At 43.7% G+C, this 27,130-nt stretch overlaps 3 protein-coding genes across 3 annotated transcripts in view; 1 reads left to right on the plus strand and 2 right to left on the minus strand.

Moving 5' to 3' along the window:
• LOC137423140 (transcription initiation factor TFIID subunit 6) overlaps positions 1 to 1,097 on the minus strand; it is a 100,008-nt gene extending 98,911 nt beyond the window's left edge. The window contains exon 1 of the mRNA XM_078774663.1: positions 1,047 to 1,097. The gene's annotated coding sequence lies outside the window, so the exon portion shown is untranslated. The remainder of the gene's footprint in view (positions 1 to 1,046) is intronic.
• A 223-nt stretch (positions 1,098 to 1,320) lies between these two features.
• Positions 1,321 to 15,088, plus strand: LOC137423141 (uncharacterized). Its single transcript, XM_068109975.2, has 6 exons — positions 1,321 to 1,868; positions 11,029 to 11,194; positions 11,302 to 11,375; positions 11,625 to 11,750; positions 12,805 to 12,899; positions 13,976 to 15,088. The coding sequence occupies exons 1-6, from the start codon at positions 1,701 to 1,703 to the stop codon at positions 14,733 to 14,735; spliced, it is 1,389 nt and encodes a 462-aa protein (XP_067966076.2). The 5' UTR covers positions 1,321 to 1,700; the 3' UTR covers positions 14,736 to 15,088.
• A 7,288-nt stretch (positions 15,089 to 22,376) lies between these two features.
• Positions 22,377 to 26,770, minus strand: WDR53 (WD repeat domain 53). Its single transcript, XM_078774662.1, has 6 exons — positions 26,752 to 26,770; positions 26,047 to 26,366; positions 24,662 to 24,910; positions 24,349 to 24,591; positions 23,914 to 24,061; positions 22,377 to 23,745 (listed from the first exon to the last, which is right to left on the minus strand). The coding sequence occupies exons 2-6, from the start codon at positions 26,335 to 26,337 to the stop codon at positions 23,579 to 23,581; spliced, it is 1,098 nt and encodes a 365-aa protein (XP_078630788.1). The 5' UTR covers positions 26,338 to 26,366; positions 26,752 to 26,770; the 3' UTR covers positions 22,377 to 23,578.
• Between the last annotated feature and the right edge of the window lie 360 nt (positions 26,771 to 27,130).

Here is a 27,130-nt window from a genome sequence, read left to right on the forward strand (position 1 = left end):
TGGGTACTTGCTAGTTGTCGTTAAAATGTGGTTACTTGCTAGTTGTAGTTAAAGTCTGGTTACTTTCTAGTTGTAGTTAAAATGTGGTTACTTGCTAGTTGTAGTTAAAATGTGGTTACTTGCTAGTTGTAGTTAAAATGTGGTTACTTGCTAGTTGTAGTTACAGTCTGGTTCATTGCTAGTTGTAGTTAAAGTCTGGTTACTTGCTAGTTGTAGTTAAAGTTTGGTTACTTGCTAGTTGTAGTTAAAGTCTGGTTCATTGCTAGTTGTAGTTAAAGTCTGGTTACTTGCTAGTTGTAGTTAAAGTCTGGTTACTTTCTAGTTGTAGTTAAAATGTGGTTACTTGCTAGTTGTAGTTAACGTCTGGTTACTTTATAGTTGTAGTTAAAATGTGGTTACTTGCTAGTTGTAGTTAAAATCTGGTTACTTGCTAGTTGTAGTTAAAGTCTAGTTACTTTCTAGTTGTAGTTAAAGTCTGGTAACTTGCTGTTTGTAGTTAAAATCTGGTTACTTGCTAGTTGTAGTTAACTTAAAGTCTGGTTCTTTGCTCGTTGCACCGGCAGTTAAAGTCTGGTTACTTGCTAGTTGTAGTTATTAAAAGTCTGGTTACTTGCTATTGTAGTTTCCTCCCCTTCTGTTCGTCGAGTCCTTTGATATTTGTCCAACTGTCAGCTCTACCTTACTCTTCCATGAGCCTCGCTGTTGTGCTGGAAAAAAAGAGAGGGCCGCGCCAAGAATACGGTTCGAGAACCTGGGCTGTATTCAGTTACCAAGCAGCTAACTAGCGCTCGCCAAGCCAGCCGTTCTTTAGTTTATATCAACGGTTTCGAATGGAGTGCTTGCTGAGTGCTTGACCAGATTGCACTTCGCGACCGCTCTCCAAGAAAATTTGTAATTGAACAAACCCATCATTTTTAATATCGATTTTATTAAAAGAAAAAAAAGACGTTTGTTGCGCAAAAATATTACAAATTCCTCTCAGTTCTTATTTTAAAATCACGGAAATAATGGGTACCAGTACCGATAATTTAAATAAAACCACATACCGTCGGTGATGTTGCAGGCGTTTAGATTTCTCTTTAGTCTTTGTATTCGAGCGGTGTATGTGGAAAAATGTTATGCTTTTATGGCTGCTCTCGACTGACTTCGTCAGGGTTTAGTTTACCGCCATAACTATATATAATTACTAGATTGATATTTGATGAAGCCGAGTGTTGGTTGAGAGTTACGTATTAGTATATTTAACAAAGGCCATGTCGAGTGGCGAACATTATTCCAACACGAATCAGCGTGAAACCATAAATGTAATAAAGAAGAAGAGGCCGATTTAATAAATAAAAAGAAGAGGCCAAAGGAGTAGAGAAGAAGAGGAGGAGGACGACTACAATTAAAGGCTGAATAAGGCTAATTTTGAAAATAAAAAAAGCAGTAGGGGAAGAGGAAGATGAGGCTACAGGAAGGAAAACTACTTTTTGGCGGGACGGGAGTTTGAAAAGGGGGATATGATAAATATGAAGTGAAGGAAGTTCTTCGACATTGCCATTTGCTGTCAGCGAACTCGGGGAAGGTTTTGGGTTGAGGTGGTAATTGCGTACGCATCTTGCTCAACATTGTATCGTGGAGACGGAGCAAAGATATACGGTATATATATACTGTATATATAAATAAATAAACAAACCGAGACCAGACCAGACCAGGTGATGGAGGTGGCGCTGAGTTTAGGGCTCGATGCTGGTGCTCAGACGGAGGACACACTTCCACTCGATGAGTGCGTGTGTCCAGTCTGTTTGGACATCTACGTGGAGCCCGTCACGATGCCGTGTCAGCACACGCTGTGCATGCCGTGCTTCCAGGAGAATTGCGCCAAGGTATGTACGCACTCACGACTCCTGTGTCATTTGCTCTCTTCATGTACACGTTTTTAAACTGGTGCAATCTTTCCCGAATACTTAAGCTCTGTAACTACAACGACCCATGGATCTTCCTCCTGTGCAACCCGCCCCAATTGACATGAGTAGTACGCATGTTTTTGCTTCATTTATGTACACAGCTACTTTTTTCTTTTTTTTCGGGAGCGATTGAGGCAGCGGTTTGTTGCCAATACACCGTCCAAGTAAATGGTTGTGACAGAAGAACGTGTTGCACGTATGGAACAAGATCGCCCAGAAGTCTACTTGCCAGCAATGTGAACCCAGAAATGTTAAGTACCCCAAAGTTTTAAGTTAGAAATGTACAGTATGGGTCCCCAGCACTTAGAAACTGCCGGATGCTAACTTGCATATGTTGGGCAATTAGCAAAATTAGCATTAATAGCATTAACCCTATCAAACATAGGCCTGGGACACTGAAATTTCTGTTTCGCTCTATTGCTCCACTTTTATTCACAGGTATTAGAGGTAACAAAGGTAAGTACCATACCAAACTAGAATAATATGACTATGGGTAAATAATATCCTCAAAATTAAAACACAAGTATACCCAAAATTATTAGAGCTGAAAAATATGTGCACTAGTTACACAACATAAAACTTCCATCAAGAAAGAGCGTCTTGCACTTCTACTACTCTGCACTGTTATAAAGCATATCCTCATCATAAAACTCATCCTCATCGTCTTCATCTTCTTCTCCTGACTCTACATTCTTGTCATATTGCCCTCCTTGCTGTGAGTGTGTGAGTGTGTTGCAACATGTACTATCAGAGCCTTTGCAGAAGCAGTAGCTGGTACAGGCCAGGCTTGCAGCTACGCAGCTGCACTTTGCTGTTAAACAGGGCTTTAACCCAGCTTTTCAGCTACAGCTGATCATTTCCAACACGGCAGGAGGAGCAACGGGGCTTGCATCCAGGATGGGCATGATGACTTCCTCTCCCTTCTCGCCTTCCTTCTTATTCCATCCAAACTCTGTTATGTCCACAGCTGGTGGGTCAGGGCAGTCTGCTGCTTTCCAAAGCAGCACCTGTAGATGGGCACGCCGTCCATGGAGGAGAGCGTTGCGCTCTGTAGGAGGCAGTGTCTTCAGTGCTGGGGGGGTTTTGCGCTTTCGGTAGATGTCATATCTGGCGACGTTCAGAGATGCCGACTCCCTCTCGTTGTACAGAGCCAGGAAGAAACCACTCACTGCCTCTGTAATCTGTAAATCAGTAGCTCCCTCCTCTCCGATGAAGTGAAGCAGGTCACCAGGTACTACTCTCATGGCCTTGAGTGCGGACACCTTCCCTTTCCCCGCGGGATAGGAGCTTGATGCATGTCTGCTCCCCAAACATGTCTCCACTCACTGCAGCTGCACCATCAGAGTGGCGGCACACATGGCTTCCAGCGTAAAGGTCATCCTTGGCAGTAGCGGGAAGGTACTGCATGTCGCGCAGATGCCATGTGATCCATCTTGCGTAGTGGTGATGACCGGCAGCAAAGAAATAGGGCAGCATCTCTTCAAGGCAGTGTTGTTGCAGCATCCAATCACCCTCTTTCTGCTCGCCAGAACCTGTGAGCTATTAGGGTAGGGGTGATGAAACAATCCACCCATAGCCGGCCTGTGGGGTGCTCTCTGGCTTTCTCCAGGAATGCCGTTATCTGCTCGTGAGTCTTCTCTCCCTCCTCTAAGAAGTCATGAAGAAGAGCAGACACAACCATACGGAAGGCTCGCATAGCCTTGGGCCAGGCCTTCCCGTTGAAGATATATTTCAGGCCTCCAAATGATGCACCGACTAGCTCCTCCACACCTGTTGAATTCATCAGTTGTCCGATTGAGCCGATGAATGACATGAGAGTGTGCATCATCCCAGGTCTGAGAACCACTGATGACCATCGCTGCAGATCACTCCACTTGATCAGGCAAGCGATCACGTACAGCTGCATGTCAAACGTGATATGACTGTGGCTCATGCCAAGCTGCCTCAGTGATGTGTCTAAGTAGGCAATGGTACTGAGCACTCTATCAGGGTGGGCAGGGGGCGAGTCGAGCAGTGGTTCAAAGACACTTATCGTCTTCAGCTTTGGAGCACTGTCATCACCATTCCGATCTTGCACAACATTGTAGGCTGCCCAGTCCAGGGGAAGAGTGGAGCTGCGAGAGCCAAGCAGCATCCTTCTTCTGTGCTCTTGAAACACTCTGATGGCATCTTGGAAAGCATCAGTTCTTGGGACTTCTTTCAGAGCTGGTGGAGTCATCTTCTTGGGGCCTGTGTAATGTTCAATGACAAAACTGCTCTTATGAGCTATACTAAGTTTCCCAGTTTCAAGCTTCGTCAGACGGGGTAGTTTCAGCGACATGACCTTACCACCAGGTGTGGCTCCTCCGGGGAAAAGGAGACCTGCTGGATTCTGCACAAACTGAGTGGCCATGGCATGAGTCGTGCGGCGACCATTGGGTGTGAAGACCACAAGATCAAAATTATCACCCCAACTGTGGATAGGGCCGATGTGCCTCTCCAGGCCGACTGCGCGCAGGAACTTATCTGGGTCCTCAGAAGTATATTCGGCAGCTGACACTAACATTGAAACTGTAGCTCAACATGAGAGTAGGGGCACTAACCGTGCAAAAAAATGTTGGGTGAAAAAAAATCCACGGCTTTTACATACCTTTTTTCACATGAAATTTTGATCGCAGGAAATTTTTATAAGAACACTCACGGAAAGCATATCTGTCTAAGTGTATTGTTACGGACACGACTTAAGATGTTGCTTGACCGAGCGGAATGGCCGCCGTGTTCGCACAGTTTACCCGATTCTTCCCCAACTCACCCGATTCCACTCGAACGTTGACCAAATCGCGCTATGCTAAATCAATGAAGGAAAGGACACCGGCTGAGATTAATGCAACGACACAAGGGGTACAGTTCTCAAGACCTCCGGAGGAGGATATAATTGGTGATGCAGAAACGGGTAGATTACACGGTAAGAGGTAAAGCACAGAAAGATGGGCACTTAGACACAGTCTTATCTATCCCCGACAGACCACAGACAAACGGGACAAGACTGACTTACACGGGGATTGATGGCAGGGAAGGACAGGCAGTCGATAGCTCAAGGTGCACCTTGGCTCAGGGACAGGATACAGCTCGGTCCAGTCCAGAGATGCGGGGAGGTATCGCAGCGCTCGGTTGGTGGCGTCTCCTCTCTCCAAGCTGGGGGCGCATCTGACGTCACCTCCCTCTCCCTGCGCATGCCCAGCGGGGAGTGACACGCCCTCGGCCCGTTGTCTCCGCCCCAGATGGAATCGGTCCGCCGCCTCCATTGGGTGCGGGGGGTTACCGGGCTCCGCCCTTGACGAGGAGCTGACAGCGAGCCCCTGCGTGGTAACCCCGCCGGAGCACATGTTCAATGGCGGCTAACCAAGCCGGAGTGAGGACGCACACTCCCCGCGCCGCCGCCGCTGTTGTTGTTGTTGTTGTTGTACCATGAGGAAGAGCTGCGGGGAGGTATTGGGAGGTCCTAAACTTTCTAACGGTGCCATACAATCACATTCTGGTGCAACGAAGAGTCAGAATTAATGGAAACGAGTCCTTAACTGACATAGACTAAGAATAACTAGCAAGATGTCCTATAGTTGTCTACGTGAGATGCGGTGAACCTGGATGCGACATTTAATGGGGGAAATAGGGGAAGGTCGGGGCTACAGAGTGTTGTTTACAGACAATGGGACTAGGGAATGGGGGATTGGGGATAGTTGGGAAGTATTGGGGAAATAGGGGAATATTTACAAGCGGATATGGATGGAGGCCAAATCCCATATCCGCAACTTACCTTTGTTACCTCTAATACCTGTGAATAAAAGTGGAGCAATAGAGCGAAACAGAAATTTCAGTGTCCCAGGCCTATGTTTGATAGGGTTAATGCTATTAATGCTAATTTTGCTAATTGCCCAACATATACAAGTTAGCATCCGGCAGTTTCTAAGTGCTGGGGACCGATACTGTACATTTCTAACTTAAAACGTTGGGGTACTCAACATTTCCGGGTTCACAAGAGGGCTCTATAGGCTTGGCAAGTAGACTAAAAGGGGCAGGTACTCTGTTTATATGTAACTCGTACACCTGCTCACAATGGGAGCAGCAGGGGATCATGTTATCATTATTATTGCCAATTATTAGTCCAGGTAGATCTTTCCTGTCTTTCCTGTTCAGGTAGATCCTGTCTGATCTTTTCAATAACCTGATCTAACATAATTAATAGTAACTAGCAACGGTACCCGCCCTACGGGCGGGGCTTCAATTGGGAGGCCCAAATGAAAAGGCAAAATATCAGAAATTGAAGGTTTTTTTATATTTTAAACGATTCATATAAACATCCGTTAAATCATATCACATGCAAATCATCAAAATCTAAACAGTACATGGCGCCCATTTTGAAAAAAGATTGAATTCTGCAAAACGGAAGCGGCCGCTGCACGTCTTTTTCAGTCGCACGTTTATGTGTGAAGAGTGCACGCCGAATCTGTAACACGGAAGCGGCCGCTACACCTGTTTCTCAGTCGCTTTGCACACGCTGCCGTGTTACTTCGGAGCCGCACGTTTATATAGGAAGAGTTCGTCAGGAGTCGATCTAATCTCTCCTGGTACGTAGAATAAACAGTATTTGTAGAATTTCAACAAAAGCCACATCACTGTTCATATCGGTAAATATTATTCCATCGTGTTTGGAAAATTGGAAAAACAATATAGCCTATTTTACTCCCAGGGGTCCCAGGAATACCCACCCAAAATATCGTTGTGATCGGTTGAGCTGTTTTTGCGGTACCTTCAAACGGACAGACGGACATTTGGTGAATTATAGTAAGATTATGTAAGATCAGGTTATTGAAAAGATCAGACATGCCTCACCATTCTAAATTCCCATGTTATTTACACTTGTGGGGTATATAGACTACAGTAGATCTTCGATCAGGATCAGGACATAAGCATTGACTGATATCTGGATTTCTTCAATTTTTTCAGTTTAGTGTTAAACGGCATTAGCCACTGTTTCAAAAGGTAATTGTACATGTTTGTGGTTTATATTTTTTTTACTTCTGGTAGGGGTGCTCAAACAAAAACTCCACGATCGGCTATTTATACACGTTTAACACTGTGTTTGTTCAAGGAGGAATAACCCCTTTGGAAGGTGGGATAGTATTACTATTAATATTGTTTTGTAATAACATTAATATTATGATATTATCATTAGTTTTGTCATTATAAGCAGCCTTGGAAAAAAAATCCACGATCAAGCTATCTTAACAAGGATATACACCTCAACACGTATCTCCGTTGGTGGGGAAAACTCCCTTGGGGGAGAAAACCCCCTCGGGGGGTTGGGGGGGGAGGGGGCAAATGAATTCGCTACAACCTTTATTGTGTGACCTTTAATTATCCTGTCAAGTTTGGTTGAGATTGGATATGTATCGCAGTCAAAAATCGTCAGAACAGACAGACAGATGACAAATTGCGTATTTTAGTAAGATGACTAGTATACCCACTCATTACGGGAGTGGCAGGAAGGGTAATTCCTCTTTGGGGTATATAGATTACAGTCGATCTATGGTCGGGTCTCAAGAACATTGGGTGTGTTCATTTAACAAGTTTCTTGTGGAGAGATCGCCAAGTGGTTTAAGCAATCGAGCAAGCACTCCTTTCAAAACCGTTAAGGAACGGCTGGCTTGGCAAGCGCTAGCTAGCAGGTTGGCAAATGAGCACACCCAATGTGCATGTTGGGAGTTAAACAGCAGGAGTGAGTTTCAAAAGTTCGCTATGAAAAGCGCCCTGTTAGCACAGTAAGGGTCATGTTATTAACCCAACCCTTGTGGGGTATGTAGAGTACAGTAGATCTTCGCTCATTTCTGCAAGTAAAACTTACCTCACGGATGTCATGATTCCTCCACATTTCTTCATTTAGTGTTATAAACAGCATTAATGATTGTTTAAAAAGCCAATCATAAGTGTTTGTGGTTTATGATATTTTTACTTCTGGTAGAGGCCATTGCTTTCACGAAAACACCATGATAAGCTATTTATAAACGTTGACTCGACGTTTGTTCAAGGAGGAAAAACCCCTTGGGGAAGTGGGATATTAATGGTATTAATATTGTTTTGTAATAACAATATTATGCTATTGTCGCTAGTTTTGTTATTAGAAACGGCCTTGGAAAAACGCCACGATAAAGCTAACTTATCATGGATATACACCTCAACATGCAACCGCATTGAAGGCAATGGTGGCGAAAACCCTCTCGGGGGAGAAAACCCCCTTGGGGAGGGGGGGGGTTAAATGAATGCACTACAACCTTCATTGTGTAACCCTTAGTCATCCTGTCAAGTTTGGTTGAGATTGGATAAGGAACGACGGAATGTATCGCTGCCAAAAAAATCATCAGACAGACAGACACCAAATTGTGTATTTTAAGATGATGATGATACGCCGTCACGCTATTAATATGACTGGATTTTGCATCCATTCACCTCACACTTACATAATTTTATCAATCATACCCTTTATTCTCGAGCTTTTCGAAACTTACAAGACTGATAAAGACCCTAGAATACATCGGTAAAGTACCAAATCACAAAATCGCCGAAACGAGTACCGTGCTTTGTTACGCACGTAAGGAAGAAATGTACTGCATTGTAAATTGGCTAATAAGAATTGTAAAAGTGTTACCTTGGAAGTGAAATTTCATGTTATTCGTCCAATGGATGCTGGTGAACGTGCCCGTTATACAGTGCGTATCAAAAAAAAGGTAATCCGTATTCAAGGGGTTAATATGCAAAGGTTATTAATTTTGACAATTTACATGTGGTTTACTAATTAAGAGCTGAGATCCTCAGCTTTCCGTTGATACCTTCCATGCATCATTGCTGTCACACATGAGTACATGTTCATTGAAAATGACAAGTTCAAATCGCATTTTTACAAGTTTGGCTAATCGATGCAAGTCAGGATAATTGGTGCAAAATGAACGTCAGATGTGAACTTATCTCAGGAATGATTGGCCTTTATGCACCCACCCACACCTTCAACGTGTCCACCTCCCCTTTCAACACAAAGCTCACAGCGGCGGAGCATGCCCTGAACTGCTCGTCTCACCATAGCCGGGTCATTGCGCAAAGCATCCACTTCATGTCGAATACGGCCCTGCAATTCGTCAAGATCACGGGGAGGAGTTACGAACACCTTGTTCTTTAAATGTCCCCAAAGGAAATAATCACATGGTGTGAGGTCAGGTGATCTTGGAGGTCATTCCACTGCATGGTTGAGGGCGATGACTCGGTCTCCAAAGAGTTCCCTCAGTCAATCTTGGACAGCGATAAGATGATGTGCTGGGGTGCCGTCTTGGGCCCACCAGAGATATCTGAAGAGACCACAAACCTGTCGCTCAAAGTTATCCTCCAGCTGCGGTAAAACTTCATCATTGATCATCTGCAGATACCTGTTACCATTGACATTCCTTTGAAAGAAAAATGGTCCGATCACCTGACCACTTCCACAAAGTCCCAACCAAACAGTCCACTTGGTTGTCCTGTCGGTGCATATTCAAGAACATTATGGGTATTGACCTTGCCGTCCATGGCGAAAGCAGCTTCGTCGCCGATAACGAGATACCGCAGGAAATTGACATCTGCTTCGCAACGTGCTATCAACCATCCGGCAAGCACCAGCCTCCTGGCAAAATCCCCTGGCGTAAGTTGATTCCGGATGTGAATCCGATATGGATGTTGATGGAGGTCCAGTCTTGTTATTCGGTTGAATGTTGCCGAAGGCAATCTCGTCACATTTCGTCTTGTGCTGGTATCCCTCGGATGCTCCAAAACTTGCTGCCTTACTGCTGCAATGTTCATTTCCGATCGCCCAGTGCACCTCCTACCAGAATTCCCCTTGTTGCGGTTGAGGCTAGTGCCATGCTCTTGGTATTTTCTAACATTCACCAAGATGGTTTTGGCTGCTGGAGGCTCCTGTTCTGGGAAACGTTCCCTGAATGCATCACGAGTTCGCTGCAAACTTCCATTTGGTGAAAGGTTGTAACCATGAAAGTCCACTGTTCAGTCGTAAGTTGAACCATCTTTTCAATGACTCAGACTGTCTCTAAACCCATACACTGTAGGCCCATCTTAAATACCCATCTTAAACAAAGGATGATGCAACCGACGATTACCAGACCAGCTTAACAATTTTACATAATCAACTTGGCAGTCGACAAGTAATGCGTCCATTTAAAACTGTCTTGCACCGATTAGCCAAACTTGTAAAAATGCGATTTGAACTTGTCATTTTCAATGAACATGTTCTCGGTCATGTGTGACAGCAATGATGCATGAAAGGCATCAATGGAAAGCTGAGGATCTCCTCATAATTGGTAAACCACATGTAAATTGTCAAACGAAATAACCTTTGCATATTAAGCCCTTGAATTCGGATTACCTTTTTTTTGATACGCACTGTATAGATAAAGAAAAGAATCACAATGGGGTTTGTGATTCTTTTCTGAACACTGAGGGTGAAGGGTGGGGGAATGGTAGGGGAGAGGAGGGGATTTAGCTGCAAAATATACCACCCAGGTATTTACGTACTATGATTTATTTACGTGTCTTGGTAAGTGCTTCCCCAGGGTCTCAGAAAACCGTCACAATATACTTGAACGCTGTAGAACACAAATCGCCTTTTTGACACTTTCAAAAACCTTCCATTTAGCAGAACTTGGACATGTTCAATAAGGTAGTGTATCAGACTGCATTGACGGCGCTAAACTTCCATAATTTTTTTATACGACATTTTAAATCATTATTTTACTCCAATTGAAATATATATTTGAACTGTATGGGGTAAGGTGTTCTATGAACTCTTTAGTTGTTGTTGTTGTTTTACATTGATCTAAGGCTCATAGTGGAGCCTGTACATAAATTGCATGCAGGCCAAACGAGTTGACATTAGCATACTTTAATGTGATTGCAAGGACACTAGCATCTGTATTTCTCCACACTGCGTTCTAGCTCTCTTCCCATCATCTTAACAAACTTGACTTTTAAATTTTTATACACAAATCTTCTCCAATTTACTCAGGTCAACCTTCGATGTCCTATGTGCCGAAGACGTGTGTCTACTTGGATGCGCAAGGCAGTACGGAATGTAGGGCTCATCAATCGCGGCCTGTGGGACCGTGTCCGCCACTCGTACCCTCAGCTCTGCCAAAGACGGCTCGATGGCCAGGATTCGATTATGGACGAAGGTCAGTTAGATCCTCATTTCATTATCTGTCTCTGTATTCGACTAGTCTGTGATTCACATCGTTTTGTGCCAAGAAATGTTTTGTTGAAGGCCTCGTTTATTGTGCAGAATATTATCATTCTCCTCCAAGACTCTGCGAGCCTGGAGAGATGCGCCAGGAATTTGAGAATATGCTGCGCAAGGTATGTAAGCTTTTAAATTTTTGGTTTGTATTTACTTTGTGTGAGGTCCACAGACAATTTTATTCTATTAACCATGTGAAGTGTCACTGAGTATATATGAAAATTGGGATTGGACAACCTGCTTGAAAAGGAGTGCCATCCATGTTATCTTTGCATTTATCAAAATATTTTGCAATAAAATTTAATGTTGGATCTTAGTTGGGTATTGTAAGAATTTACTATTCACAAAATGTCTTTGTGCATTGGTAGTATGAGGAAGAGCGACGCAAAGAAGATGAGCTTGAGCGGCGTATGTCAGAGGAATATATAGCTCATCTCCTTGCTTCCAACAAACAGCGTTCGTTTGGATCAAGCCGTTCCAAAACACTCTGGCAGGTATGGATTTTCATTTTTATGCCTCCGCCGATGAAGTCGCAGGAAGGATTATGTTTTCACGCTGTCCGTCCGTCCATCCATCCATCCGTGATAGGTTCTCATTACCGCGATAACTTGAGAACGGCTGAAGGGATCTTTGTCAAGAAGTCTGTAATAGGTTTATAACTTGAGAACAGCTGAAGGGATCTAATTCAAACTTGGTATAATTATATAGTATGATGCAAAGATAAACTGATTCGATTTGGGGTCAAAGGTCAGAGGTCATGTTAAGTAAAAAAGTATGTTGCCACAACAACTTGTTAACCAGTGATAGGATTTTGAACAAACTTGGTATAAGTATATATATAAGCCTGGTGTTGGGCTAGCGGCTAGGGTGCCAGCTTAGGATCCTAGGATCCTGGGTTCGAATCCCGGTCGATCGCTGAATTAACGCCAGGGGGGTTGACTCAGCCTGTCATCCTTCCGAGGTCGGCAAATTGAGTACCAGTTCACTGGTAATTCCCTGCTTGTCGTAAAAGGCGACAAAAAGGGTTGGCGGCAGGAAGGGCATCCGGCCGTAAAACATTGCTTCAAAAAGGGGACCAACAAAAAAAAAACAACAACAACCACGGTGCCTGAAAAAGGCCAACCGCAGGAAGGATTATATTTTCGGGGGAAAATTTGCGGGGAAATTCCCCTTTGCGGGCAAAAATGGCCTCTAAAGGTTTTTTTTTGGTCTAAGTATATATGATGCAAACGAACTGATTGGATAATGGCATCAAGAGGTCAAAGATCAGAGGTCATGTCAGGTAAAAATGTGATAATTTGAGAACAGCTGAAGGGATTTAAATCAAACTTGGTACAAGTATGTACATTGTACAATGATGTTATAATGTGGGCAGAGGCATATCGGTCGGCGTTGTGACATCAAAGAGTGTCGTTCTAGTTTTATCTGGAGTAAATCTCCATATTTAGAACAACATATCAACCCCTCTGATATGACCCAAAATTATAAGATCAAATGATAGAGGCTGCATTTTCAATGAAAGGCCATTTTGTTTGATGTTTGTTGCAGTGCTTAAACCAAACTACACCATCAGATGCTGCCACATCTTGGGGCTTGCATGACACACCCACAACCACTATGATGGACAGACCGGAGGAAGCCTGGTTAGTCACCAAGATGTGTGCCATTTTCTTTTTTACTAGTTTTTTTTTCAATCGAGTTCCCTTACAAGGAACTTCAATGCAGGATGTCGTTAGGCCCATCAAAACCTGTCCATTGGTAACCAACCAACGTATGGTTGTTTGTCCCTGCTCTATCCTTTTTAAATGCTGAGCATCAAGCAATGAAGGCGAAAATACCATTTTTAGCTCACCCGGAACAAAAATTATTTAGGGGAGGTATTAGCATCGCGCCGTGTGTCAGTCAGGCACTATGTAAATACTCGTAACTTCTTATCCAACACTACACACATGATTTTGATGAAACTTGATCAACCTTCATCATCAAACCTTCATCAGCCGTGATGTACCAAAGTTTTTTCACAGCATTTAAAAAAAATATATCAGGGTGCAATGGGATATACTGGGGGTCAAAGTGGGTCCAGATTTAACCCCACAAAATAGATCTTTGCTCTTCTCTGAAACTACACACAAGATTTCGATGAAACTTGACCACAACCATCACCAGTGATGTACTAAAGTTTGTTCAGGGGAGTAAAAAGATATCAGGGTGTAAGGAGGCTTATGGGGAGATTGCTTCCCTCCACCTCCAAAAAAAAGGTAGTTCCTCTCTTCTCTGAAACTACACACAATTCCGATGAAACGACTACAACCTTCATCGTGGAGCGTGAAGTATTAAAGGTTGTTCACAGCAGTAAAAAAAACAAAAAACAATAGGTATTTACTTTTTTTTCTCTGTTACATTTTTTGGGGGCCATCCATGCCTACTAGTGGTTTCTGGTTCTATCAGTTGAGCGCAGGGCATTGCCCCTATTTTTAGTCTTCCGTATGATTTGGTCAGGGTTCGAACTGCCGATCTACAAGACTCGGATCTACCGATCTACCCAGACTGACGATTGGACACTCGAACCATTATGCCACCGAGTCTGATAATCTTTTATAGCATAATAACAGCCATCTACGCCCTGCATGGTACAGAGTAGCACACTATTTACCACCATAAATTATACTCGTATTAACGTTAGTACTTTTTGACAAGTCATGTGTGTTGTCTTCTTCAGCTCTGTACGGCAAAGAGCAACACACTGCAGCTCAAAACAAGGAGAGGTATATGGAAACAGAGGCGACGAAGAATGCATGGACATCGAGATGGAGAAGTGTGTTTTGCCAGCGAGGTCATGGTTGGAAGATGGAGCAGAGGGAGAAGAAAACGGGAATGTGGCACACAAAGTAAATGTGAGATGTGTCAAATTGGATATAGGGGATGGAAAAAAAATTCTGAAACTGAAAGAGGGTGAAAAATGTGGCAAAACAAAGGAAGGAGAAGAAGCTAGAACAGCAGAGGATATTGGTGTTAATATGGCATGTGCCTCACCAAAGGCAGAAAAGGTAAAGGAAGCACAAGACCAGTGGGTAGAAGAGAATGATAAAGTGAAAAAAGGAGGTAATGGAACAAATTATTTTGAAGAGAAATTGGATCAACGTGAAAATGTAGCGGGAAATTGTACGACTGAAAAGCAATGTGAGAAGACAAATAAAGAACAAGAGTGTATGCAGGACAAAGTTAAAAACAAAAATGAGGTAGATATGATGAAGAACTGTTGCAGGAAGTATAAAAGGATGCATCACAAAGGCTGCCATGTAACGTACAAACGAAAGAAGATCCAAAGCTTCCCTCAACCTGTTGCGGTAGAACTCCAACAGGAGTTGGACCGACAACTGGCACATTCACTCTACCGTCAGTTCTTGAAGGAATCTCGCTTCACCGATCGATCCAAAGCGTCACCAGCGGCCTACATGCTCCGCTCACGCCCTCGCTAGGGGTCTGATTGGCCAAGGCAGTACCAGGTGAACCTTGGCATTTATCTCACGACCCCGAATGTGCTTGTAGCGTAACCAGCCGAACATTCACGACGTATATCGAACGACGACGTTCATCTGAAATAACGTACAGCGGGGACTCGCTGAATATGTATGTATATTTTTTGCTATATTTTGTATCGTCACCTTTTCTAATTGTTAACTCGTGTTCTTGCTAAAAAAAGTTAGTTTGGTTGTTAAGTTAATACCATAACATCCTCGTTTACAACTGTCACAAATTGTTTGTACTTTATTTAACATCAAACTAAAAGGGCAGCTGATGTATTAGTGCATAAATGAGATGCCAAATTGAACGAAGTTCTTGTATTCACTTTTAATCGAGGACTAGCAAAGGCACCCGACATTGCTGGGCAACAGGGGGGTCACTTCGCTGATGGGAATATTGAGGGGGTGGGGAGGGAGGAGAGGGGGGAGGGCAGAGCCATGAAATACTAAAGCTTGACAAACTTAACGAGGCGCCATGTTGTCTCCCAACTGTTCACGTGCGGTGTAGCGTTATTTACGTACTTTTGAAACGTACCTTTGAGACCTTTACAAGCAGGCCTTTTGACTTCAGACACTCATACCCTAGACACCTTAAGCCCCTTAGAGTTTTAATTTTAGACCCTTAAATCCTCATTAGAACCTCAAGACCCTATTAGATTGTAAAGACACCTTAGACCCTTTAACTCCTCAAGACGCTTTAGACCCTTTAACCCCTCAAGACACTTTAGATCATCAAGGCACTTTAGACCCTCAAACCCCTTTGCTATGAGCATAGCTTTTTAATAACTTAGGAAGAATTATTTGAATGCACCAGGTATGCCAAGCCACAGCTTTACTGAGATAAAACGTACTGAGATAAAACGAGATAAAAGATAAAAAGATAAAACTTTACTGAGAAACCGACGACCCAGGTACATTCACCGTGGCTCCGGTCGTAAGTTTGTTTATTTGCAATCAGGTCACTCCATCCCCGTCCTCTGGTCGGCTCAGCGCACTCTCACTCTTCGTCCCAGCGCACCTGGTCACAGCAACCCACACGATCGCACCTCCTGCCTACGAACCCTGGCTAAATCACCTGAATTCATCCCTGCTGTTCAAAACAACATCAAGCTCACCCTGTTCAACACCCGGTCCCTCAACAACAAATGCCTCATCCTGAACGAATACATCCTGGATAACAAACTGGACTTTCTCTGTCTCACCGAAACCTGGCAACAACCTCTGGACTACTACACACTTAACCTCACCACACCCAATGGATATTCCTACGTCAATAAACCACGCTCGGAGGGCCGAGGTGGTGGAATTGCCGTTATCCACCGTCAAGACATCAAGACCAACCTCATCTCCATCTCATCTGCTCCATCATTTGAACACCTGGCTTTAAAACTCTCTGGTCACACGCAGTCAGTCATGGCTGTCGTCTACCGCCCTCCCAAACCACACCCATCATTCCTGTCTGACTTCTCCTACTTTCTGACCCAGCTATGTTCCCTCTCCCCCTCAATCCTCCTCCTTGGTGATTTCAATATCCACATGGACTCCACTGACTCCACAATAACCACTGACTTCACTGATTTACTCACCTGCTTTAACCTCACTCAACATGTCGACTTTCCTACCCATATCCGTGGTCACATTTTGGACCTTGTCTGCTCCACTGGATTAAATTTGCACCATCTCTATGGCTCCGACCTCACCCTCTCTGACCACTTAGCCATCACTCTGACCATCAACATCCCCGCCCCAACACCAAGGCATTATCGCACAATCAACTTCCGTAAGCTAAACGCTCTTTCACCTACCTCATTCTCATCCACCCTCTCTGAAAAAATGTCCACTTCTCCCTTCATTGACCTCCACACCCCTTCCGACCTCACTGACTACTACAACCACACTCTCTCCTCCTGCCTTGACCAGCTTGCACCTGTAAAAACCAAAACAGTTTCTTTCACCCATTCTGCTCCCTGGTTTACCCCTGAACTCCACCTGATGAAAACTCGTGCTCGCCAACTTGAAAGACTCCGCAATAAAACGGGTCTCACAGTTCACTCCCAAGCCTACAAGGACCACATACAACACTACAAAGATGCCCTCTCCCGCGCCCGCTCTGCCTACTACTCTCAAATTATCCACTCTGGCTCCGGAAACCCAAAAGCACTCTTCTCGACAATAAACAAACTCCTCCGCCCCCTGAACACCACCACCCAGTCATTCACAGTAGACAACTGCATCTCCTTCCTCTCTTTCTTCCAACGCAAAATTGACAACAGCTTGACCACCGCCGCACCCGCTCCCCCTCCAACCACCTGCCCCCCCTTGTCCTGCCATCCCCTGTCTCGGTTCTCCCCAATCTCCCCTACTGACCTCTCTGAACTCCTCATAGGAATGAAAACTGCCACCTGCACTCTTGACCCCATCCCCTCCAGCTTTGTCAAAGCCTCCCTCCCTGCTCTCTCTCCACTTATCATTGCAACAATAAACTCCTCCCTGTCTACAGGCATCGTCCCACCTTCCCTCAAAATTGCTGCTGTTACCCCCATTCTAAAAAAACCTGGTCTAAACCCTGACACCCTAAACAACTTCAGACCCATCTCCAACCTACCCTTTCTGTCAAAAGTTTTGGAACGCGCTGTAGCCACTCAACTCAAACATCATCTCTCTGCCAATAACCTGTATGAAACATTCCAATCCGGATTCCGCTCCAACCACAGTACTGAAACTGCTCTCCTCAAAATCACCAACGACCTTCTCCTCTCCTCTGACGCTGGCAACCTCAACATTCTCGTCCTCCTCGACCTCAGCGCTGCCTTTGACACCATCGATCACACTATCCTCCTCACCCGACTTGAATCCACCTTTAACGTTACCGGCACTGCCCTCTCTTGGATTAAATCATACCTCTCTGACAGATGCCAGTTCATCTCCATCAATAACTGCAAATCCCCCACTGCTCCCCTCCCCCAAGGTGTCCCCCAAGGTTCAGTTCTTGGCCCCCTCCTCTTCATCCTTTACCTGTCCCCGCTCGGTCACTTAATCCGCCGTCATGGTCTCCAATTCCACTGCTTCGCCGATGACATCCAGCTTTTCATCTCCACCAAGTCCGTCTCCACCGACGCCCACTCTATCCTGACAAACTGCATCACTGAAATAAAATCCTGGCTTCAAATCAACTTCCTCAAGCTTAACTGTGATAAATCTGAAATAATCATCATTGGCCCAAAAACGCTCACAAAATCCACCCATAACTTTGCCCTCAACATCGACGGTATCCCAGTATCCACCTCCCCTCACATCCGGAATCTTGGCGTCATCTTTGACCAAACCCTTTCCTTCGACAAATACACTAAACAGATCACAAAGTCAGCCTTCTTTCACCTGAAAAACATTGCCCGTCTCCGCTCATCCCTCTCCTCCACGGCTGCAGAAACCCTCATCCACGCCTTCATCACCTCCCGTCTGGACTACTGCAATAGCCTCCTCTATGGTTCACCCTCAAAAATCACCAATAAACTCCAATACATTCAGAACTCCGCTGCCCGTTTACTCACCCATTCCCGGACCCGTGACCACATCACCCCCGTCCTTTACAAGCTTCACTGGCTCCCCATCCCCCAGAGAATCCAGTACAAAATCCTCCTCTTGACATACAAAGCCCTCCATAACCTGGCCCCATCCTACCTGGCTGACCTCCTCTCCAGACACACTCCCACCCGCAACCTCCGCTCTGCTGGTACCAACCTCCTGACCCCCTCCATCCGGACCAAATTCAGATCCTGGGGGGACAGGGCCTTCTCCATCGCTGCTCCCACCCTCTGGAACTCACTACCTCACACCATCAGAGACTCCTCCTCACTCACCACATTCAAAACATCACTAAAGACCCACCTGTTCAACACTGCATTCAACATTCAACCCACAGCATTTAACCCCTGACTATCTCTTCTCCTTCTCCCTCCTTTTGCTTTAAATATTTCCCTATTGATTCTTGTCTTTTTGCAATTGTTGTTTTCATGTATTGTTATGCATTATGTTTGCCACTCTGTCAAAGCGCCTTTGGGCTTCTGGAAAAGCGCTATACAAAATAAATGAATTATTATTATTATTATTATTAAAACATCATAACATATCACATTCCATGATGTTTTCATGGAATGTACATTTCATGGTTTTCTACAGGAGTAATATTGCTGTCATCTTACTACAATTCACCAAATGTCTGTCTGTCTGTCTGTCTGTTCCCAGGTACCGCAAAAACGGCTAAACCGATTGCAACGAAATTTTGGGCGTGTAATTCTGGGACCCCCTGGGGTAAAATAGGCTGTTTTGTTTTTCCAATTTTCCAGTTTTTCCAAAAACTATGGAATAATATTTACCGATATGAACAGTGATGTGGCTTTTATTGAAATTCTGCAAATACTGTTTAGATTTTGATGATTTGCGTGTGATATGATTTAATGGATGTTTATATAAATCGTTTGAAATAAAAAAAAGCCTTCAATTTGTTATTTTGCCTTTTCATTTCGGCCTCCCAATTGAAGCCCCGCCCGCAGGGCAGGTACCGTTGCTCGTGCATGTAATATAGGATCCACTCATGATTGTGTGGTCCCATATACAGTGCATTCAGAAAATATTCAGACCCCCACACTTTTTTCACATTTTGTTATGTTGCAGCCTTATGCTGAAATCGTTTAAATTCATTTTTTCCCTCATCAATCTACACTCAATACCCCATAATGACAAAGGAAAACAGGATTTTAGAAAGTTTTGCAAATTTATTAAAAAGAAAAAACTGACATATCACATTGACATAAGTATTCAGACCCTTTGCTATGACACTTGAAATTTAGCTCAAGTGCCTCCCATTTCCCTTGATCATCTATGAGATGTTTCTACACCTTGATTGGAGTCCACCTGTGGTAAATTCAATTGATTGGACATGATTTGGAAAGACACACACCTGTCTATATAAGGTCTGACAGCTTACAATGCATATCGGAGCAAAAAGCAAGCCATGAGGTCGAAGGAACTGCCTGCAGAGCTCAGAGACAGGATTGTGGCGAGGTACAGATTTGGGGAAGCCGACAAACACACGAAAGCCCACAGAATCTTGGTTCTCACAGTCAGAGTCCTTCAGGTGCTTTTTTGCAAACTCCAAGCGGCCTTTCATGTATCTTTCACTGAGGAGAGGCTTCCGTCTTGCCACTCTGCCATAAAGCCCAGATCGGTGGAGTGTTGCAGTGATGGTTGTCCTTCTGGAAGTTTCTCCCATCTCCACACAGGATCTCTGGAGCTCAGCCAGAGTGACCATCGGGTTGTTGGTCACCTCTCTTACCAAGGCCCTTCTCCCCCGAATGCTCAGTTTGGCCGCACGGCCAGCTCTAGTAAGAGTTCTGGTTGTTCCAAACTTCTTCCATTTAAGAATTATGGAGGCCACTGTGCTCTTGGGAACCTTCAATGCAGCAGAGATTTTTTTGTAGGCTTCCCCAAATCTGTGCCTCGACACAATCCTGTCTCTGAGCTCTGCAGGCAGTTCCTTCGACCTCATGGCTTCGTTTTTGCTCTGATACAGTCACGTGAAAAAGTAAGTACACCCCATGTAAAGTTTTGACTTTTTCAACATACCGCTATTTGATCTTCATTTCAACAATATTGATTGATAAAGGTGATATAGTATTTCAAATATTATGAAACATTTACATTTTGTAGTCCATTGTATAATTTAAATAAACATAAATGCAAATTTCACATGTGGAAAAAGTAAGTAGCTGACACACACAGACAGCTTTTTATTATTACGAGTACACCCGAAGACTCTGGGAGGGGCAGGACCGGTCATTTCTCTTTGGGGTGTATAGATTACAGTCGATCTATGGGCGGGTCCCAAGAACATTGGGTGTGTTCATTTACCAAGTTTGTTGTGAAGAGATCGCCAAGTGGTTTAAGCATTTGAGCAAGCACTCCATTCAAAACTGTTAAGGAACGGCTGGCTTGGCAAGCGCTAGCTAGCTGCTTGTTAAAGGAGCACAACCTGAGCTCCCTTTCACTTTCGTATGAAACAGTAGGAGCGAGTTTCAAAAGTTCGCTACGAAAAATGCCACGGCAGCGGCAGAAAGGGCCATGTTATTACCCAAAATTTGTGGGTTATATAGAGTACAGTAGAGCTTCGCTCAGTTCTGCAAGTAAACCTTACTTCACGGATGTCAGGATCCCTCCAAATTTCTTCATTTAGTGTTGTAAAGAGCATTAGCAACTGTTTATGTGATTGTCATTAATTTTGTTATTAAAAGCGTCTTTGGAAAAACGCCACGATACATCTTCTTTGGAAATACGCCATAATAAAGCTAATTTAACATTTATATACACCTCAACGTACAACCCCATTGACGGCAATGGTGGGCAAACTTGCTTGGGGTGAGAAAACCCCCTTGGGGAGGGGGGGCAAATGAATACGCTACAACCTTCATTGTGCAACCCTTCGTCATCCTGTCAAGTTTGGTTGAGATTGGATAAGTAACGACAGAATGTATTGGCATCAAAAATTCATCAGGCAGACAGACAGACACAAATGGCGTATTTTAGTATGATATACTTGAGCCCACCTGTAATTTTGCTGACGGACCAATTAGTCATCATGTCCATTGCTGCTAGAAGGGGGTGGGGAGAGATATACTGCATATACAATATACATCTTTAGGGGGGAGGGATTTGACAGGTCCCTCAATTTTTTTTTGGGGGGGGGGGGGGGGGAGGGAAGGGGAAGGAGGACAAATTTACCCATGCGAAAAGTGCTTTAACTTCAGCATTGCACAGGTAAAAAAAGGAAATTGTAATACCCTCTGCAACCACCACCAGGTGGCGCCACATTGTACACTATCATCGATAATTTATGCATTCCTGCTCTCCCTCCTCCACGCCCCTCCGCATGAGGGCACAGCCGCATAGCCTATGTTATCCCCCACACAAAGTTGTATTTGTACCCCAAGTTTGGAGTTTGCAACTTAAAAGATGTAGCCATGCATAAGGAACAAAGAGAGACAGAGGCACAGAGAGAGACAGACAATGACTTTTATATCTATAGATGTGCTGCTTGGTTTTTGTTTTCTTTTTGCATATAAACCCTAAAGGGCCACAGACACAGACAAAATGCTTGGTTTAATTGATAGATATTGCTTCACTTATCACTTAATCGGTGTTTTGTGAATTAATATCTTGGAAGGAAGATATTAATATTTTTGGGTGTCATTTTACGCTCGATTTGCCACCCCCGCCCTCTCTCCCCCACCCCTCCCCCAATAAACGGCGATTTTATTTCCCACGTGACCCGCTGTCATCTCGAAGTTTTTTTTTGCTCTGGGTAGTTTTGAATGATGATTTTGACTATCAGAGGATTCTTGATCAGAAAGATCTTCGTCAAATTCACTTTCTGACGAATCTGAAGCGAGTTGTGCAGCCATTATCCATTGTGTGCTGAGACAACCTTGCCTTTGATTACATCAAGCAGGTGTCATGACCATTGCTATTTTTAGGGGCGTACCCCACGTGTTTGATTTTGCAACTGGAAGACCTCAATCATTATTAGCATTAAAAACCACATTCAGTTCTTTGTTTATTGTTTTATAAACAATGTAAACACATCAAAAAATATTTTTCTGTATCTGTGGACTTTTAAAACTCATAATAAAGAATGATAACGTACATTTTAACATGTCATTTCTTTCTGAGAATTGTTGCGTTCCAACCTTAAGCGGAGTTATTATGATGCATTTTTACTCTAAATTATCCATTCTTTACCTTTGCTTTGTTCATACAGGTCCTTGAAAACCTGTAAAATCCTTGAATTTCAAAATCCATTTTCCAGGACTTGAAAATCCTGGAATTTGTTAAAATTTAGCTGAGGCCCTTAAAAAGTCCAGGAAAGGGAAGACAAGTCTGTAAATTGTATTTTTGAGAACTGAGAGGATGTATCAAAATTACTTAATGACAAGAAATTGTCTGCCATATATATTTTGTGACAGTCAATTCCATATATTCCACAGTCATTCATTCCTAAAATATAGCAAATCAGGAATCTTGCTGCCAATCCAAAGTCATTCCACCATAAATACGTTGATTTAAGGTTCCCAATTATAGCCGCATTCATTTCTCCTCACCCATTTCATCCGCCATCTTGTTGACTTGGTTTGCGATGCAGGAATTATACTGGAAAAATGCTAATTTCAAGAGCTCACCAATATGTAAGTTGGGTTGAGCATGACAGTTCGCTGTCAGTCAATGTGCAATTACTGCCGCAAGACTTTTGACATGTCAAACAGGGGAGAATCAGCTTTGAGAAGCAACATCTCTTCTGCTAAACACAAATGTGCGTATGAGCACCTGCCGGCATGTACGTCATTGATCAAGTTCTTCCATCCAACTGTGGCGGTCTTGGGGAAAATGACACCGTCGGGGGTACCGAAGCCACGCCTCCAGCTTCCAACATTCAGAACAACCGGTACGTTGTTCATTACATACAAATAAATAAGCACTGCACATAAGTTAAAGCAATAAAACATTTATTTTGTTACTTTATGCACTATATTTCCTTTGTATAAGAAAGAAAAAAACTATCAGCCTTTTTTTTCCAAATGCAGTCGAAAAGAAGAAAGCCGAATAATGCTTCACATGTATTGATCGCTTTCAGCATCTCATATTCGAGTTCAAGAATCGTGTATCCTAAAATGTGTCCTTGTCGATGATCTCTCAATGGGATCCACTTTGGAATCCTTCAGAGTGCGTTCAAACTTGTCTTTCCACGATTATCCTTCACCGAGTCTCAATGCAGAGGGGTAAGCAGACATGAGGTTTGCACAGTCTATAGTCAGCATAACCTGCTGCCCGGCCATCATCCCCGTAACCAATCCATTGAGCTTTTGTCCATGGTCAATGCTGACTAAACATCGGCTTCCAGAATTGTCCTTTTGAACTGCAAAGTGACCATAAAAATGGCGTGTGGGATTAACAAGTAAAAGCACACAGCAGATTTCCAAACTTGCCATAATTCTTGAGAGTAATGATTAGACCCCCAACTCTACCCACCCCGTTCCCCTCCCTCCAGGTGTTAATCATCCGACAAAATGCATGATGGTTGTACCTGTGTGACATTTCCTCTGCCTCCTGTGACGACGACTTGAACGAGAGTGGTCTTTTCCCTCTTCCCCAGATACATCCCACAAGTGCAGTTGCCCATCGTCTCCACCAGTGTACAACAACGGTCGAATTCTCTTTGGACAAAGGCAAACCTGTGGGGTGTATCATTATCGTTAATCAAAAACTATTTCTTGTCATTAACAACTTGGAAGAACAATTCTCATGTCGTATCCAATTGGAATTTACTAGGCTTCTGCGTTACCAGAAATCACACACCTCTGATGATCCAAGTTAATTCCCATCTGCCGGTATTAGTTGGCGGACGTTAAAGATCCCATGGCGTCCTTAAAGAGTAGACGAGCTTACGCCGGCACCCTGAATAAAGAGGTTGTTACCTGCTCACGGCATTAACCAAGCAGTTATTAACTCGCATGCGTACCTGTGTTGTAGCTGATGTGTGGCATCTCATGGTGACGTTTTCCTTTGCACCTTTTTGCGTCATACTAAATACACGTGCTGTTCCATCACCAGCTCCCACCGCAAAGAGGCTTCCATGTTGACTGGTTGACAGTGCATGGCACAATGGAGGGTTCACACAGGGATCTGTACTCTGCCCTCCCTTACTGCCCGAGAGATCTACACTCCACAGCCGTTTTCTCCTCCTTGTGTTCCATAGTATTACCTGAGAAATATGAAGTTTTACACGTGATGCAGTAAAATTCTACCCTGTAAATTCTTGAGACAAATCATACCTTCATATCCAAGCCACAGCTCACTGCCATGTCACATTGATTGGGAAGGAAGGATACGCATGAGGCAATGTTATCATGTGATCCCAGAATTGAACTTGATCCACAGTGTGATTGAAGAACTCCGTTGACATCGAACGAAGTCACAGATCCAGAATCGTCAGCAGACAGCAGGAGAGAGTCGGATGGAGCCAGAGAGAGAGAATTCAACTCGTCATCCCCGGAAAGCTGGAGTGAGTGGTGAGCTACAGGCTTGGCGAAAAGAAGAAGTTGACGAGTTAAAGTTTTAAAAACATATAGGATTTATAAGTATGGTTAATGGTTATGTATATGACAAGATTATTAATGATGTTGCAAAAGCCAAAGGCATTCTTGGGAAAAATGCCCAGGGCATAAAAAGGTCCCTTTATATGGTATGTGGCAAACTAGAAAAGAACGGACATTCCATAGCTTGTAGAAAATGCCAAACAATAGCGAAGAAGGGGCATTCAAAAAATCTCGTGTGCATGCTGGAATACCCTTGTGTTCTGAGGAGGAACCAAGTAATGCTCTAGAAAAGTTCATATAAAGGAACGCCCAACATATATCGGTTGAAATACATTTACTTCTTCCTTCTTCATGCAGCTGTATGAATCAAATTGGCACCCCTTTATATGAACTTTTCTAGAGCATTACTTGGTTCCTCCTCAGAACACAAGGGTAGTCCAGCATGCACACAATATTTTTTTGAACTTCCCTGATTTTCTGTCGTCTGGTATTTTCCACAAGCCATGGAATGTCCCTTCTTTTATATTGTTCGACATTTTCTATAAGCCATGGAATGTCCCTTCTTTTATATTGTTTGACATTTTCTGCAACCTAGGGAATGTCCGTTCTTTTATATAGTTTGCCACATGGCACATACCATATAAAGGGGCCTTTTCTATGCCCCTGACATTTTCCCAAGATTATAAATATATTATATATATTTAATTTTAAAGCAAAATCTATGGCACAGAGGTAGGCTTTGTTTTGAAAGCCAATAACTAGACCTATTGGCTGATGTATATTCCAAGTTTCAGTTAGTTTCAATGTATAGCCCTTGAGATATGAGTGCCAACACATTTTGGGCGGAAGGACGGACAGACACCAACGTGATTTTGAGGGTTTTCTAAATAAAACTCAAGAATGCGGAAACGGATGTTGGTGAAATTTGGAACATATTACCTCAACATACAAAGGATTTACTTCTGAAACTTGCAGCCGATTTCATCCAGTAGAAGCCGAGAAACTTATTTTCAGTCCCCCATGTTAAAGTTGCATACAGCGGAACGACCCCTTATATAAAGGGCGGCCGCTTTGCACGTCCCTTGATTAAATGGAAAATCTTCAGGGAACAAAGATCTTACAGATGTTAGACTTAGCTGTCGAAGATCCAACTCAGAGACACCAGAGCCATGAGCTACAAACAGCCTATGGCTATGCAAATGTGACCAGGCAAGAGCTGTGATTGGCTCACGCCCCTCAGTCTGACCGGCGGCCACTCCACCATCCGCCCAGAGCCTCAGAGCTCCACCCACATGACCCGTGGCAATGAGGTCATTGTCGCAGCAAAAATCGAGGTTGGGATTCATGGCGATGCAATTCGCCATGGCATCCTCGCCATCACCCAGGGCACAGTACCATAGCGTTTTGGCCATAGCGGTTCCAACTTGGTAAAACTCAGCACCTGTTCAAAGGTCAAGGAGAAATCAAAATAAGGTATACATAATGTAGTTATTTTCACGAGCTGTGCATTGTAACAATCTCTATGGCAGGAGATTGACGTGAAACCCGCCGTCCCCTCACGACGTCTCTCGAAAGGTAAGCCATTGGCATTGCCATTGTGGGTCGGTAACCGAGCCATATCCCAACAAAGTACTGCCCTTGTTTGTTAATGAATGAATGCAATGGCAAACCATCGAAAACACTGCAAGCCACGATAAATCTTTGGCAACCTCTATATTACCTGCTGACCTGAGAAGGATGTCGCGGATAATGCGCAATTATATTACTATTAGTGTTAGCACACTCGTCATACGCACTCTGAACCCGGAAAGCTGCACTGTACGTACTGTACTGTGTACACGTCCAAAAAGTGATAACTTATTAATTGAATTTAGTAAAGTTTCTCAGTATGGATGCGTATGTATATTCTATTACTGCATATCAAAATGTGCAAATAACACGACTTTTTTAAGACCTCTGAAGAGAAGTTAAGGCTATACACCGCCTAAGTAACTAATCATTTAAGTAAAGCTAATTGTGGCGACATGTACATACATCGGCGTCTATCGGAGAAAAAAAAGCGCGGAGACATAAAATATCGCCAAGTTACTTTTCTCTTGAAATGCGTAAATTGATTTTTGAAGTAAAAACGCTTTGGTAATAGAAAGTTCACCGAAAAAGAGGAAGAGCACCACAAAAAATATGATGCGTATCTATCATGACGAA

Source organism: Myxine glutinosa, chromosome 3, assembly GCF_964187855.1.
Source record: "Myxine glutinosa chromosome 3, kmMyxGlut1.1, whole genome shotgun sequence".
NCBI classification, from domain to species: Eukaryota; Metazoa; Chordata; class Myxini; order Myxiniformes; family Myxinidae; genus Myxine; species Myxine glutinosa.

Excerpts from the sequence above, each read along its gene's own strand:
- LOC137423141 (XM_068109975.2), top strand. The coding sequence starts at position 1,701 with ATGGAGGTGGCGCTGAGTTTAGGGCTCGATGCTGGTGCTCAGACGGAG. Across the intron at positions 1,869-11,028 it reads TCCAGGAGAATTGCGCCAAG|GTCAACCTTCGATGTCCTAT; the intron begins GTATGTACGCAC and ends CAATTTACTCAG. Across the intron at positions 11,195-11,301 it reads GGATTCGATTATGGACGAAG|AATATTATCATTCTCCTCCA; the intron begins GTCAGTTAGATC and ends TTTATTGTGCAG.
- WDR53 (XM_078774662.1), bottom strand. The coding sequence starts at position 26,337 with ATGGCCAAAACGCTATGGTACTGTGCCCTGGGTGATGGCGAGGATGCC. Across the intron at positions 24,062-24,348 it reads ACACATCAGCTACAACACAG|GTTTGCCTTTGTCCAAAGAG; the intron begins GTACGCATGCGA and ends TACACCCCACAG. Across the intron at positions 23,746-23,913 it reads GCAGAGGAAATGTCACACAG|TTCAAAAGGACAATTCTGGA; the intron begins GTACAACCATCA and ends GTCACTTTGCAG.